This window comes from Pteropus medius, unplaced genomic scaffold, assembly GCF_902729225.1.
Source record: "Pteropus medius unplaced genomic scaffold, Ma_sr-lr_union100, whole genome shotgun sequence".
Classification (NCBI taxonomy): Eukaryota; Metazoa; Chordata; class Mammalia; order Chiroptera; family Pteropodidae; genus Pteropus; species Pteropus medius.
The window spans coordinates 1,079,225-1,096,001 of NW_024349227.1; the positions used below are offsets into that span (position 1 = coordinate 1,079,225).

General features: G+C 39.4%; 1 protein-coding gene and 1 pseudogene across 1 annotated transcript; one reads left to right on the plus strand and one right to left on the minus strand.

Moving 5' to 3' along the window:
* Window positions 1-3,275: 3,275 nt before the first annotated feature.
* LOC120617993 (NAD kinase-like) lies at window positions 3,276-4,692 on the minus strand (annotated as a pseudogene).
* Window positions 4,693-6,139: 1,447 nt separating this feature from the next.
* LOC120618006 (transmembrane protein 258-like) lies at window positions 6,140-6,361 on the plus strand. Its single transcript, XM_039881900.1, has one exon. The coding sequence runs from the start codon at window positions 6,140-6,142 to the stop codon at window positions 6,359-6,361; it is 222 nt and encodes a 73-aa protein (XP_039737834.1).
* The last annotated feature ends 10,416 nt before the right edge of the window (window positions 6,362-16,777 follow it).

The window sequence follows — 16,777 nt, forward strand, 5'->3', positions numbered from 1 at the left end:
TCCTCTCTGGTTTGTGAGACAATGCAAGGAGTGTAAGGACACGGAACTCAAGTGTCCAACAAGCTGTGTTGACTCTTAACTTTGCTAACAATAGGAAATGAAACAAGAGGAATCAGAAAAACAGCACAGGCATGAAGGAGACGGAAATATGATGAAGCGGAAAGAGGTGGACTAGAGAAACTACAAAGCAAAGGAAGAAGAATGGTCAGTTGGATAGAGATACATGAGAACAAAGATTAGGAGAGAGAGAGAGAGAAGGGCAAAACATGTGAGGGAGGTAGAGGACATATTGCAGAGGCAGAGAAGCCAGTGAGTTCTAAGTGATACTGATGTAAAATAATCTAATTTTGCTTTATCCTACTATTCAGCTGCCCTGCGAGATGTGAGTAAATTAGCAAGTAGCATCCCTCCCATTTGAATCATATATATGTGATGCTATCTTAGCCTGAATCCCTCTGGAAGCAGAACATAAGACGAAAGCTTGTGTCGGGCGTTTGGGAAATGATCTCAAGGAGCAGGAACGAAAGCCAGGAGGAGTAAAACAAGGAAAGAAGGAAAACAAACACAAGAATGAGTTACTGAGGTAGCCACCGCAAAGGGCAACTGGGGCTTCACCCCACTAGGCCTTCCCAGGAGTTCTATGAAATGAATCTAAAGACTATCTTGGAGAAAGTTAACCATCATTCCATTTTCCATCGCTCAAGGTGATCCCTTGAGTATTAACTCTCCAACAATCACATGAATATAAGTGCAGACCAAATCCCAAAGGTGTTCAATGCTGTGGCATCAGAGAAGCCACCCAGGGGATGAAGGAAGAGGTATTCACAGCTCCAGGGAGAGCCCACCAGGTAAGACTACTCAAAACTATTGCCCCAAGAGAGGCTTTAGCAGGAGAGTGTTGAGTGGTTCATAAGCAGCATCTAACTCAGATGCAATTCTTTAACTTCTCATCTTTAAAACCTATGTTTACCTTTTGTTGTAAAACTACAACGTGGCTTTAGCCATCTTTGGGAGTAGTTACCAAACATCCAGAAGATGGTCATGTCGCCATTCTAAACTGGAATGAGGGACCTTTGAGACTGTGAATTCCTCTGATACTATTCCTTGCTTAAAAAACCAGGGTTCCTCAGAAATGGCCGATTACAGGGTCATGGTGGGGTAAGTGCAAAATGAGTCTGGAACAACTTTTTATGCCAGAAAGCAAAGAATTAAAAAAAAAAAAAAATGATGGCGTAATGTCCCAAGGTCACAGGAACCAAACTGAAGCAGCTTCTACTAGTCAAATGTGAAACAATTTGAACATCAAAATAATTAAATACAATGATTAATTTTATTTTATGTTTTAAAAACAAATCTATCTATTGAAAGAATCTGAAAATAGCAATAAGGCTTTCAACAACATTTAACAAATTTTCAGGATGTTAACAATATGAAACATTAAGAATTTACTTCGAAAAATCCAAAGCCTTCCAGATTACCCCAACATCATGCTGCTCTAGGGCTAATACTTGCTTTTTGTCTGAACAAGTAACCTAGTATAAATGCCACTCTCTTCTTGACCTAAAGCCGGGAGTTAGGTTTGGCTCCCTCAGCCTGCGGGAGGCTGGCCCGGCTGGCGGGCAGATGGCGGTGAGAGCCCACCTCCAGTGGTCCAACACCAGGCTGACTGCTGAGCACACACTGAGGTCCAGATGCTGAGGCACCCAGAGGAGCAAGAGTCGGGGACAGCACTTGATCAACATGTGCACAGACGGCAGAGATGGTGCTCAGGCTGCAGAGCCATCTCTGTAGACCCTGCCAAGGGTGGCCGCATGTGCGGCCCTGGACCCTCCAAGTGGTCAAGGTACAGGCCTGCCCATCACTCCAGAAGTAGGCCCAGAGTAGGCACCCAGCCCTTCCTTTCCTACCAATTTAGCAGATGAAAATGCAGCTCAAAGACAAATCAGTCACTCAAAAACAGGTCCGTATTTAGGACGCCTAAGGCCATGGGCCAAGGCCAAGTACAAACTGAGCCTCAACTCCAACCAAGGGCCCCACACAGGCTCTGGGCACCAAGAGGCAAATACACATGCACATGCTCACACATGCCCCACCCGCTGGCTGAGGGAGGAGCAAGCGCTGGAATGAGGGAGTCTCCTGGTACCCCAGGGCCCACAGGGAGAAGTGAGGAGAATCAACGTGAAATGTCGGCACCACTCTCCACACTAACCTGTTTGTCCCAATCGTGTCACACAGGACCATGGCTTACTAACTGAAAGTCACCCATTTCTCTCCATGGACAGTCACCCACACCTGTGGTGACCATGCTGGACTAGACAGATGGTCCCAGCACATGTCACACAGAACACACGTAAGTACAGAACAAGGCTCCATTTACAAACCTCTGTCCCCTGAAATCTTCAATGTGTGCACAATAAAATCTGTATATAAGCACCTTGGAGAGTTTAAAAGAATCGCTAAAAAGTATACACAGGATTTAAAATATCTTCTGGGGCACAGAAGGTGCCAACCCGGATTCACGAGGAATGTGAGTCCACCTCTTACGAAGGCACCACCAGGCTCATGGGCCACCACGTGGCACTCTGTGGCACCTGTCATGCCAAAGAAGGGATAGGAGACGAGGGCCAGAGACCAAGGCAAGAGGGTCTGGGCAGCCTCAGTGCAGACCCTTTGAGCAAAAGGGAGGGAACCCACGCCCCTCCTAGCCCCACCAATTAACCACCAACTGCTGTTCATGTAAGTGTTCTCTATGAGAGAGAAGTTTTAGGGAAAAGGTGCAAGCTTAAGCGGAAAATTGTGGTGGCTGAAGGAAGATTTTTGGCTATGAGACATGTATTTTCGACACCAAAAGATAGATCTATCCATTCTGATGCCCTCTGAATTCAATCAACTGATTCATGGACGTTTCCTAACAAGCAGCTCAGTGTCCCGCCCTGGGGACAGGCTCTGACTGACAAGATGGATATGTGGTATTGGCTTCAGAGCTCTGGCTGCTGTTCACTTGGCTTATTTAGAAATGCAAAAAGAAAAAAAAAGTCAGATTTAAAATGTTGAAAATGGCTGATCTGATCAACAAAAGGCAGATTCCAGGCTCTTTCTCTGGCTACAGACAAGTGATGTGACATCTGATGCCTGCACAGGTGTGTGACTGTTTACAACATACATGTTCAGGCCAGCCTGCTCCCAGAGGCTTAGCAGAAAGGAGGCAGAAAAAAGAAAAGACAAAAAGGCTTCAGGGCTCTGGGGTCCCTGAGTGCAGACGACAGGAGCACAGCCTAGCCTTCCCCGTCATCCTCGCTGACCTCCTTCTCTGTGAAGTGGGCCTGCCTCTTCCACACATTCCAGTGCAGACACTGGGCCAGGCTCTCAAACCAGTCACTCACAGGGGCTTGGACACAGATGGAGGGGAGCATGTAGCAGGAGGTAGTGATGCTGATGCTGTTTCTGTGACAGATCTCCTGTCTCTTTTGTCCATCAAAGGACACCAGGTGGTGTTCCTTGCTTCTGGTGACAGCATGATCTTTAGATTGACTGCTGCGGGGATCACGACAGGCCGGAATGACAGCAAGTGGGGGCAGATGGGCATGATCATGATGGCCAGCATGTTCAGGTGGATCATGGAAGCTCTGGTTGTGGCAGCGTATGCTGTGCTGTCCTTCCAGGTGGAGACAATCACATCATCGCTGTGGTGTCGAGGTGCCCATCCAGTTAGACATCCATGTTGGACAGGTAAGAGGCAGGGCCTCTGTCGATCACCACTTCCTTCAAGACCTGATACTGCATGACCTGCTTCCCAACCTCCATGTCCAGGTCCGCAGCCAGCACCCTCTTCTCACTGGTCCCATTGGAGATGGCCAATTTCTTCTCTCTGAGCTCCTTCACAATCTTGACCTTCAGCCAGCTCCAAAGAACAATAACTGGGTTCCCCTGTATCACCTGAGTAACTTGGGTCTGAAAGTTCTCCACGTTGAAGCGGGTCAGGAAGCCCAGGGAACCCAGGCGAAATGCCATGACCAGAGGCGCACTGCCCTGGAAGACCAAGGAAGTGTAGAGCAGGGGCCCATCCCTGGTCCAAAAAGTGCATGTCGGTGGTTTCACTATGGTGGGGTCTTCTAGAACCTTCTCCACATGCATGACCACGTTGTTCTCCATCAGGTACTCACAGCTCCTTGAAGGGCTGCAGCAGGCTGGTGTCCTGGATCTTGTTGATAACGAGAACACTTTGGGGACTTGTTCTATTTCAACCAGTGGCCGGCAGGGTCCTATATGTGCATAATGTTCTGGGGATTGGTTCTACAGCACACAGGTCTTTGGTCTGAAAGTGGTCACTGGGCACTGCCAGTGCAGAGAGCTTGTCCTCCTGGACTCCTTGGTGCCCACCAGGGCAGGTAAGATGGACAGTCTGTGAGACTTGGCCCAACCCCGGATGGCCTGGCCAAGCAGCTAGTCTTTGTCCCCAAGACACATGGGGCAGCAGTACGAGGCCATATCTGCACTCAGCCCCTTCCTCAGTTTGACTTTTTCTTGCTCCATTTCCGCCATTGATGAACAACGGGCTGCAGTCAGAAATGGATCCTGTTTGCTGCCACGGGCACCTGCGGGACCACTCCCTCTCCAGGCCAAGCCAGCGGACCCCACTGCTGCTCATCATCACTAGCTGGCCCCTAGTGCCTTGGCCATCTCCTACCCCATGGCCGCCCAGACTGCAGCGCTGGCCCGCCAAGCAGCAGTGCCACAATGATGAATTTTAAATCATTAAAGACAAGAATTGAGTTCATCTCAATGCTGATAGATGATAGATAGATGAAAGATATTTAGATGATAGATGACAGATAGATAGATAGATAGATAGATAGATAGATAGATAGATAGATAGATAGATAGATGATAGATAGATAATTATAGACACTTTGTAGTATTTTTTTATCTGGGAGGATTTGTCCCCACCTAGAATATTTTAATGATACAGTTTTCTTATTCAAGACTATGGTATTCCTTTCCATTTAGCTAAGTCTCCTTTGATTACCTAAGTAGTATTTCCTTATATAGATCTTACACATTTCTCAAGTTTACTCCTATTTAGATTCTACCTTGTTTGTTGCCATTACAAATGGAATCTGTTATTGTATTTTCTAAATTGTTGTTTGCATCTATAAAGACTATCGATTTCTGTATATTAACGGATACCCATATTACTTACTGAATTTTCTTACAGTAATAATAGTTTTGTAGTAATTTTCCAGTTGATTATTTCAGATTGGCCAAATATACATCCTATGTCTGCAAATAATTATAATTTTACCTCCTTTTCTTTGCACCTCTAATCTCTAAATTTTGTACCTCCAATTTCTTTCTCTTGTTTAATTGCCTTAATTTAATACTTGCAAAACATTGTTAAACAATATTGGTGATAGTAGACATTCTTTTTTTGTTCCTGACTTTAATGAAAAATGTTTCTATTTTTTTCTCATAAACATGGTTCTTGGTTTAACATTGGAAAAATATATTTTATTATTTTTGTATTTTATTCTTTTATCAAGAATGAATGTGTAGAGGTCAATATCCAGCATGACAGTGTAAGGAGCTCTACTCATCAACTTCCCCATGAAACTAGTGACAATGTTTTAAAAAAAAAAATTTTTTAAGCCTCTAAAAATGGTCCTAAGGGCAAACTGCAAATGAAGAAACATTTGTTCAAGAAAATCTAGAAATTTTAGTTTTAAAACATGGGAATCTGTGATACCTAAACAAAGACCACTGCCTCCTTCCCTCCCCTTTCCCAACCTAGCAAGCCAAAGACCACTCCAGACCGCTACAGCCAGGAACACAGGCCTCCCCCTCCCACTAATTCCCAAACAGAAGGCTTTCTTCTCAGTAGGAATAGGATGTCAGCATTTCTCATTATGCCTCCAGGGACCTTTTGTTGAGGCTAAGTCCCAGGTGAGTAAGGACTCCTTTCTCTCCTATTCTCAACTTGTGTAATGGGGGTTCTACCTTGGGTACAGTGTGCTGAGAGTAGTGGAGCCCCAATCACCCTTGCCCTAGAGTGGGAGGCAAGGGTTTCCCCATGAGGACAGGCAAGCCGAAAAAATAAAATCTCAGGTTGGGCGGAGCAGCAGATTACCTAGCACCCGGCAAAATGGAGCTCGAGGCCATGAGCAGATACACCAGCCCAGTAAGCCAGGCTGTCTTCCCCCATCTGACCGTGGTGCTGTTGGCCATTGACATGTTCTTCACCACCTGGTTCTTCATTTATGAGGTCACCTCCACCAAGTACTCTTGGGACATCTACAAAGAGCTCCTCATCTCCTTGATGGCCTCACTCTTCATGGGCTATGGAGTCCTCTTCCTTCTGCTCTAGATCGGCATCTATGTATGAGCTCCCAAGGGTTCCATCTAGGCAGCTTCACCAAATCCCTGCTTTTTAAATTAATTTTTTTTACTATTGCTGGAAGTGTTCCATTTGCTTTAAATGCAGCTCACAGTAAAGGTATATATGTGGGGGGGAAAATCTCAGGTTGCTGACCACCCCCCATACACTAAGTGCTGAGCTTCTAGAACAGGAGTATCACTCAGAGAGAAACTTGCCATTGTCTCTACCTCCAGGTCCAAAGCTCTGGCTCAGGGATTTTGCATGGGGGAAGAAGCAGGGTATAAAATAGATAATATAGATAGCTCCTTATTTTTTCCCAGAGGAACTGACTTCATTTTTAAGGGAGCATGGAAAAGCTCAAGCCTGAGGGTACTCTCAAGAACAGCGGAGGTTGTGGTATAAGTCAATTGGGAGGATATTTGTGGATCCTGAATTTAACAACGATACAACCTAGACTGTAGGCTGGCTAGTTTGCAGGAAAAAAAAAAAAACAGAGGTGGAAGGAGCCTTCCTGGGATCAAAATGAATATCAAGCAGTGAACTCAGAAACTATTCCTTCAAAGAAGTCACAAGGTGATTGGATTAGTTTGTACAGCTATTTATACCCAGGGCGTTATGGAAAACAATAGAACAATCAGCCAATAGTTAGTAGAGTAGAGGAAGAGAGACATACCAATACCATTGTCATCTCAGGGTGACTGTAGGCATACCCTCAACTGTGCCTCCTTGAGGAACAACGTCAGAGGTTTAACTCTATGGAGTGAAATAGACTTTACTAAAATTATCCATCTAGTCACTAAACAAATAAACAAGCAAATAACACCAAGAAAGAGGGGAAGGAACCAACAGATAGAGTTGCTACAATATGTTATCTAAAATGTTCAGTTTCCAACAAAAAATTATGAGGTGTGTAAAGAAAAATAAAGTATAATTAATACAACAGACAAAAAAAAGGGCAAGAGAAAATGCCTATGATGGCAACCAGATGTCAGATTTAACAGAAAAAGGTTTCAAAGTAGCCATTACAGATATGCTCACAGAACTGAAAAAAAAAATGACTAAAGAAATGAAGGTATCATGACAATGTTGCATCAAATAGAGAATCAGTAAAAAGATAGAAATTGTTTTCTAAACATGGAAATTCTGGAGTTGAAATGTCTAACCGAATTTTTTTAAAATTCACTAGAGGTGCTCAATAGTAGATTTGAACTGGCAGCAGAAAAAATTGGTGAACCTAAAAGTAGATTAATAGAGATTACACAAACCAAAGAACAGAGAGAAAAAGAATGAAGAAAAATGAACAGAGCCTGGGAGAAATGTAGGACACTATTAGGCACAACAACATATGCATAATGGGAGTACCAGAGGAAAGGAGAGAGAGAACAAAACAAAGCAGAAAAAAATATTCAAAGAAATAATGAATGAAAATGTCCCAGACTTATTGAAATGCAGTAATCTACACATCCAATTAACTCAAAATAGGTCAAAGATCTAAATATAAAACCAAAAGATAAAAAACTTTTAAAAGAAAACATAAAAGTAAATTTTTATGACATTAGATTGGGCAAAGAATTCTTAGATATGACACTAAAAACATGAGCAACAAATGAAAAAAAGGTAAGTTGGTCTCATCTTAATTAAAAACTTTTGTTCTTCAAAGGACACCATCAAGAAAGTAAAAAGACAATTCACAGAATGGGATAAAATATTTGCAAATCATCTATCTGATAAGGAACTTGTATCTAGAATATGTAAAAATACTTACAACTCAGTAATAAAAAGACAAATAACCCAATTTGAAAACGGAAAAAAAGATCTGAAAGACCATTTCTCCAAGGAAAATATACAATGGACAGTAAGCACAGGAAGAGATCCTTGACATCATTTGACGTCAGGGAAATGCGAATTAAAACCACGATGGAATACCACTTCATACACACTAAGATGGCTAGAATCAAAAAGTTAGATGATGAGTGTTGGCAAAGATGTGAAGAAATCAGAATCTTGATACACTGCTATTGGGAATGCAGCCACTTTGGAGAACAGTATGGCAATTCATCAAATGCTTAAACATAGAGATGTCATATGACCCATCGATTCACATAAAATCTTGTACATGAATGTTTACACCAGCATTATTCATAATAGCCAAAAGGTAAAAACCCAAATGTCTATCAATGGATAAATGGATTAAATTAAAAGTAGCATATCTATACAATGAAATTTTCAGCCAGTAAAAGGAATGAAGTACTGATACATGTTACAAAATGAATGAACCTTGGAAAATACACTAAGTGAAAGTAGCCAGTCGCAAAAGACCACGTTATATAATTTCATTCATACAAAATGTCCACAATAGGCAAATACATAGAGACAGAAAATTAATTAATGGTTGCTTAGGGCTGGGGGAGGGAGATGGAGAGAATTAGGGGTTGAGAGTCCCAGAGTACAAGGTTTCTGTTTGAAGTGATGAAATGTTCTAAAATTGACTGGGGTAATGGTTGCAAAACTCCATGAATCTAATAAAATCATAGAATTATATGCTTAAAAAAATTGACACCCACCCAGATACCTTGTAGTGAAACTGAAGAACACTAAAAACAGAAGTTCTTAAAAGGAGATGGAGAGAAAATAGTTCACTACCAAAGATCGATAATTATATTGTCAGCAAACTTCTTAACAGGAAAAATTGGAAGCCAGAGACAATAAAATATCTTCAAAGAGCTAAGAGAAAACAAGCATCAAATTAAAATTGTATACTCGACAAAACTATCTTTCATGAATGAACATGAAATAAAGATATTTTCAGATAGACAACTGAGAGAGTTGACTCTCATCAGACTTTCAATAAAGTAGTTTCCAAAGGATGAACCTTAGGGGAGAAAATTTATCCCAGAATTAAGGTCAGAGGTTTAAGAAGAAAGATGAAGCAAAGAAACTGGTAAACATGTTGGTAAATAACACTGTCTCTCTATAATAATAGTAATGATAATGACTAATTTGTGGCATTTCAAAATAAATCAAAAAACTCAAATAATGGACAATAACATATAGAGAGAAGATGATCAAAGTTAAAGTACTCAAAGTATTCATATTTTTTAGAGAAAAGGGGCTATGATATTCACTTTAAATTTATTAAATATTTATACTAAAATTCCAATGGTAAAAAGGAGTCAATAATGTGGTGACAGAAAGAAATCTAACTATGGGCGGCAAACACACAATACAATGTATGTACGTGCCTATTATTAAATTGTATGCCTGAAACTACTGGATTTTGTTGACCAATGTCACCATAATAAAAACTTAAAAAACAATAAATAAAATAAATAAATAAATTTAATTTAATTCCAATGGTAAATCATAAAAAGATAACAAAGAATGTAATTTCCAAACCAGTGGGGCAGGGGAGAATAGAATAAGAAAACAAACAATAACAATTTAATTAATTTTTAAAGGAAAACAATGGGAGAAAGAAGCATAGAAAAAAGTAGTGTTAATATTATGATAGAAATAAGCCCAAATACATAAGAAATCACATAAATGTGAATAGACTAATCTCATCAGTGAAACAGAGAAATTGTCTACTTAGGTTAAAATTAGTCCAGAGATCCTTCTAAAACATAAGGACACTAAAATATGAAAAAATATATATACAAGATAAATATTAACCAAAAGAATGAGGTAACTATACTAATAGCAGACAAATTGGCTTTAAGACAAATTAGTAAGCATAAAGACCACTACATCATAAAAGTTTCAACTTAAGATGAAGATATAACAATTCTAAACTTGAATGCACTAAAAAATAGTCTCAAAATATATAAAGCAAAATTGAATTTTAAAGACTGAAGAAGTGACAAATCCACCAACACAATAGAAATTTTCAATACATCTCTCATTATTCATAAATCATAAAGACTTTTTAAAAATAGTAAGGTATAGAAGAGTTAAACAATAAAATAAGTTTGATTTAATAAACATATGGAATCTGCACACACAATTAAAATTTGGACTTTTTTATCAAGTTTTCTTTATCTGATCACATTAGGATTTTTTACATTTTTGTATTTCTTGTATGTGACTACTCTCACATGCTCTTTTTTTTTAATTTTTAGAATTGACAGTAATTATTGTTTTATAATAGTTTCAGGTATACAGCATAATAGACATTTATATAATTTAGAGAGTGATCCCCCTGATTAGTCTCATACCCACCTCACACTGTACATCGTCATTACAATATTATTGACTGTATTCCGTATGTTGCACTTCACATCCCCATGGCTTTTTGTAACTACCAATTTGTACTTCTTAATCCCTTCGCCTTTCACCCAGCTCATAGCCCCCTCCCATCTGGCAATCACCAGTTTGTTCTCTATATCGAAGAGTTTATTTCTTTTTGTTTGTTCATTTATTTTGTTCTTTAGGTTACATTTATAAGTGAGATCATATGGTATTTGTCTTTCTCTGACTCATTTCACTGAACATAATATCCATTCATGTCATTGCAAATGGTAAATTTCATTTTTATGGCTGAGTAATATTCCATTATGTACCATATCTTCTTTACTTAATCATCTATCAATGGACACTTAGCTTGCTTCCATTTCTTAGCTACTGTAAATAGCACTGCAGTGAACATAGGGTTGCATATATCCTTTCGAATTAGTATTTTGGTTTTCCTCGGATAAATACCCAGAAGCAAGATTGCTGGGTCGTAAGATAGTTCTGTTTTTAATTTTTTGAGGCATCTCTATACTGTTTTCCATACTGGCTGTACCAATTTGCAATCCCACCAATAGTGCACAAGGGTTCCCTTTTCTCTACGTCCTTGCCAACACTTGCTTTTTGGTTTATTGATGATAGCCATTCTAACAGGTGTGAGGTAATATCTCATTGTGCTTTTAATTTGCATTTCTCTGATGATTAGAAACGTTGAATCTTTTCCTATATCTATTGGCTATCTGTATGCCCTCTTTGGAGAAATGCCTATTTATGTCATCTGCCCATTTTTTAACTGGATTTTTTGTGTTTCTTTTTTGGTGTTGAATTGTATGAGTTCTTTATAAATTTCGGATATTAACCCCTTCTCAAATGTATCATTGGTAAATATCTTCTCCCATTTGCTATGTTGTTTTTTCGTTTTGTTGATGATTTCCTTTGCTGAACAAAAACCTTCTAGTTTGATGTACTCCCATTTATTTTGTTTTGTTTGTTTGTTTGTTTTCTGTTTCCCTTGCCTGAGAAGATATAGCAGAAAAAATGTCATTAAGAACAATGTCAGAGAGTTTGCTGCCTATGTTTTCTTCTGAGAGTTTTATGATTTGGGGTCTCACATTTAAGTCTTTAATTCATTTTGAGCTTATTCTTGTATATGGAATAAGAAGGTGATCCTGTTTCTTTCTTTTTTTTTTTTTACATGGTTCTATCCAGTTTCCCCAACACCATTTATTGAAGGGACTGTCTTTACACCATTGCATATTCTTGCCTCCTTTGTCATAGATTAAATGACCATATAGGTGTGGATTTATTTCTGGGTTCTTTATTCAGTTCCATGTGTCTGTTTTTGCACCAGCACCATGTTGTTTTGATTACTATAGCCTTGTAGTATAGTTTAATATAAGATAGTGCAATACTTCTAACTTTATTTTTCTTTCTCAAGATTGCCTTGGCTATTCAGGGTCTTCTGTGGTTTCATATAAATTTTTGGATTATTTGTTCTAGTTCTGTGAAAAATGCCATTAGTATCTTAATAGGGATTGCATTAAATCTATAGATTGTTTTGGGTGGTATGGACATTTTAACGATGTTAATTCTTCCTACACATATGCACAGTAAATGCTTCCATTTATTTGTGTCATCTTGAATTTCTTCCTTCAAAGACATAATTTTTTTGAGTACAGGTCTTTCATCTCTTGGTTAAATTTATTCCTAGGTGTTTTATTGTTTTTGATGCAATTGTAAATGAAATTGTCTTCTTAATTTCTCATTCTGATAGGTCATTATTGGTGTATAAAAATGCAAATGATTTCTGAATATTAATTTCATATCCTGCTACTTCAGTGAATTCATTTTTCAGTTCTAACAGTTTTTTGGTAGAGTCTTTAGCGTTCTCTATACATAGTATCATGTCATCTGCAAATAATGACAGTTCTACTACTTCTTTTCCTAATTGGATGTCTTGTATTTCTTTTCCTTATTCGATTTCTGTGGCTAGGATCTCCAATACTATGTTGAATAAAGTGGTGAAAGTGGACTACCTGATCTTAAGGAAAATGCTTTAAGCTTTTCTTTATTGAATGTGATGTTAGCTGTAGGTTAGTCATATATGGCTTTTATTATTTTGAGGTATGTTCCCTCTATTCCCACTTTGCTGAGAGTTTTTATTATAAATGATGCTGGATTTTGTTTAATGCTTTTTTTGTATCTATTGATATGATCATATGATTTTTAGCTTTCAATTTGTTAATGTGGTATGTCATATTAATTGATTTGCAAATATTTAACCAATCTTGCGTGCCAGGAATAAATCCCACTTGATCATGGTGTGTGATCTTTTTAATGTATTACTGAATTCAGCTTCCTAATATTTTGCTGAGGATTTTTACATCTATGTTCATCAGGGATATCGGCCTATAATTTTCTTTTTTTATAATGTCTTTGTCTGGTTTGGGAATCAGGATAATGGCCTCATAAAATAAGCTTTGGAGCTCTCCTTCTTCTTGAGTATTTTGGAATAGTTTGAGAAATATAGGTGTGAATTCTTCTTTGAATGTTTGGTAAAATTCACCTGCAAAGCCATCTGGTCCAGGACTTTTGTTTGTTGGGAGTTTTTTTATTATCAATTTGATTTTGTTAGTAGTGATTGGTCAATTCAGATTTTCTGTTTCTTGACTAAGTTTTGGGAGATTGTATGTTCTTAGGGATTTGTCCATTTCTTCCAGATTGTCCTATTTGTTGTCATGTAATTGCTTGTAGTGTTTTCTTATAATCCTTAGTATTTCTGTAGAATTAGTTGTCACTTTATCTCTTTCATTCCTGATTTTATTTATTTGGGTCCTCTTTTTTTCTTGATGAATCTGGTTAAAGGTTTATTAATTTTATCTTTTCAAAGAATCAGATTTTGGTTTCACCAATCTATTATATTGTTTTATTAGACTCTGTATCATTTATTTCCACTCTGGTCTTTACTATTTCCTTCCTTCTACTCACTTTGGGCTTTATTTGCTGTTCTTTTTCTAGTCCCTTTAAGTGTAGGTTTAGATTGGTTTTTTTTGAGAATTTTCTTGTTTCTTGAGATAGGCCTGTATGACTATGAATTTTCCTGTTAGGACTGCTTTTGCTGTGGCCCATAGATTTTGAGTCATTATGTTTTGATTTTCATTTGTCTCAAAGTATTTTTTGATTTCTTCCTTAATCTCATTGTTAGTCATTCTTCTTTAGTAGCATTTAGCCTCCATGTGTTTGTGTATTTTTCAGGGTTTTTTTTTCTTGTAATTGATTTCTAGATTCATACCATTGTGGTCAGAGAAGTTACTTGATAAGATTTTAATATTCATAAATGTATTGAGACTTGTTTTGTGGCCTAACATGGTCTGTCTTGGAAAATGTTCCATGTGCACTTGAGAAGAATGTATATTCTGCTGCGTTGGGGTGAAATGTCACTGTTTCCTTGTTAATTTTCTGTCTGAAGATCTGTTCATTGGTGTCAATGGGGTGTTACAGTCCTCTACTATTACTGTATTACTGTCAATCTCTCTCTTCATGTCAGTCAATATTTGCTTTATATATCTATGTTCTCTTGTTGGATCTCTTTATCATTATGTAATGTTCTTCTTTGTCTGTTAGTACAGCCTTTGTTTTAGTTTATTTTGTCTGATATAAATATTGCTACCCCAGCTTTTTTTCATTTTCATTTGCATGACATATCTTTTTCCATCCTTTTACTTTTAGTCTGTGTGTCTTTCAGTCTGAAGTGGGTCTCTTGTAAACGGCATATGTATGGGTCTTGTTTTCTTATCCATTCAGCTACCTTATGGCTTTTAATTGGAGCATTTAATCCATTTACGTTTAAAGTGATTATTGATAGGTACATAGTTATTGCCATTTTATTATTCATATTTATAGGTTTTTCCCCCTTCTTTTTCTTGAAAAAGTCCCTTTAACCTTACTTGTAACACTGGTTTGGTGGTGATAAATTCCTTTAGCTTTTCCTGTCTGGGAAGCTCTTAATCTCACCTTCAATTTTAAATGATAACTTTGCTGGATAGAATAGTCTTGGTTGTAGGTCTTTGCTTTTCATAACTTTGAATATTTCATGCTTATCTCCTCTGGCCTGCAAAGTTTCTGTTGAGAAATCAGCTGAGAGTCTTATGGGAGCTCTCTTATAAGTAACTAGCTGCCTTTCTCTTGTTGCTTTTAGGGTTCTCTCTTTGTCTTTGGCATTTTAATTATGATGTGTCTTGGTATAGGTTTGTTTGGGTTCATTTTGTTTGGGACTCCGAACTTCCTGGACTTGTATCTCTATTTCCTTCACCAAGTTAGGGAAGTTTTCCACCATTATTTCTTCAAACAGTTTCTCCATCCCATGCACACACTCTCTCCTCTCCCCTCTCTCTCTCTCTCTCTCTCTCTCTCTCTCTCTCTCTCTCTCTCTCTCTCTCTCTCTCTGCTCTCTCTCCTCTCTCTCTCTCTCTCTCCTCCTTCTGGTACCCCTATGATGCGAACATTGTTACGCTTGATGTTGTCCCAGAGATCCCATAAACTTTCCTCACTTTTTTTTATTCTTTTTTTCTTTTTGCTGTTTTGATTGGCTATTTTATGCTACCTTGTCTTCTAAATTGCTGATTCAAGCCTCTGCTTTATCTAATCTACTGTCGATTCCTTCTAGTGTATTCTTCATTTCTGATGGATTCTTTTTATGGTTTCTATGTCTTTTTTCATGCTTACTATTTCTTTGTTGAAGTCCTCGCTGAGATCATCTATTCTACTAAGTTCACTGAGCATCCTTATAACCAAATTTTTAAATGCTACATCTAGTAGGTTTCTTGCCTCCATTTTATATAGTTCTTTTTCTGAAATTTTCTCCTGTCTTTCATTTGGGACATGTTTATTTATTTTCTCATTTTTGCTGCTTCTCTGTGTTCATTTCTATGTATTAAGTAGATTTGCTATCTCCCAGTCTTGGCCAGGTGGCCTTATGTAGTAGGTGTCCTCTGTGGCCTAGTGGTGTAGTCTCTCTGATCACCTGCATTCCCTGATCAGGTGCTCTGGGAGCGTCTCTTATGTAGGTTGTGTGTGCTCTCCTATTGTAGTTAAGCCTTGGTTGCAATTGACACATCAGTGAATGGGATTGACTCTCAGGCTCACTGGTTGTGAGGACTGGCCGCACCCAAAGAGTATAATCTGCTGTGTGGGGGCTGACTTCACAGAATGAGATTCACCCCAGTGAACTCACGTGCTTATTGATACCACCCTTTGGGTGAGCAGCTTGTGAGGCGAATCAGGTGGTGCTCTGTTGTGGTCTGACGCCAGCCTTCAAATGTATTGGTTCTGTATTTGGTGCCTTGGGAGGGGCTTCTGTGCAGACCAAGATCAGCTGCTGCCTGTGACTACCCAGGGCTGCCTGGTAGGAGCTACAAAGTGATCTGAAGTTGGTCACTGCCTGTGCTGGACCTGGAGGCATTTGAGAGAGGTCACATAGCAAACTGAGACTGGCTGCCACCAGCACCCGGTCTGGGGCAGCTCAACAAATACTCCAGGGCACCCCAAGGTCTGAAGCTGTCTGCCAGCTGCTCCAAGGCTCAACATTTGAAGGAGTCCTGGGTGGTATGCAGTTGGGTGAGACGAGGTCACAGGAAGTCACCAGGATGGGGTGGGCGGCTCTCCCCAGGTTAGTGCTGACCCAGATTTGGTGCCAGTGCTGAGCCTGTGGCCATTTGCAGAAGTCTCAGATCACACTAGGGACAGATACCACCTGCCTGGGACCCACAGACCCCCAAGATTTATTCAAGAAACACTGCAACTTGGGCTGAGGCTGGTCGCCTGCCACCCAAACCATGTTCAGAGGTGCTCAAGCCAAAGCCTGCCAACTGCTGCCAAAATATTCTCCTCCTAAGAGGGCTAGGCAGGGCTGGGTGCCCAGCCAGGAATATGCCTCCAGCAATTCTTGAGTTGGGTGGGGCAAACAGATTTCACCAAGTCACTGCAGATTGGGATTTGGCCATGTCGGGGGAGGGCTCAACACAGGCAAGATGGTTCCCGCCTGTAGGCTGCATAGAAGGAGGGCTCAACACAGGGACAATGGCGGCCATCCCTCCAGTCCTTGTCCTGAAGCCACATAATTCAGTAGTGCTTCAATGGAAAATTTATAGCCTTAAATGCTTTCATTAGAAAAGAAAA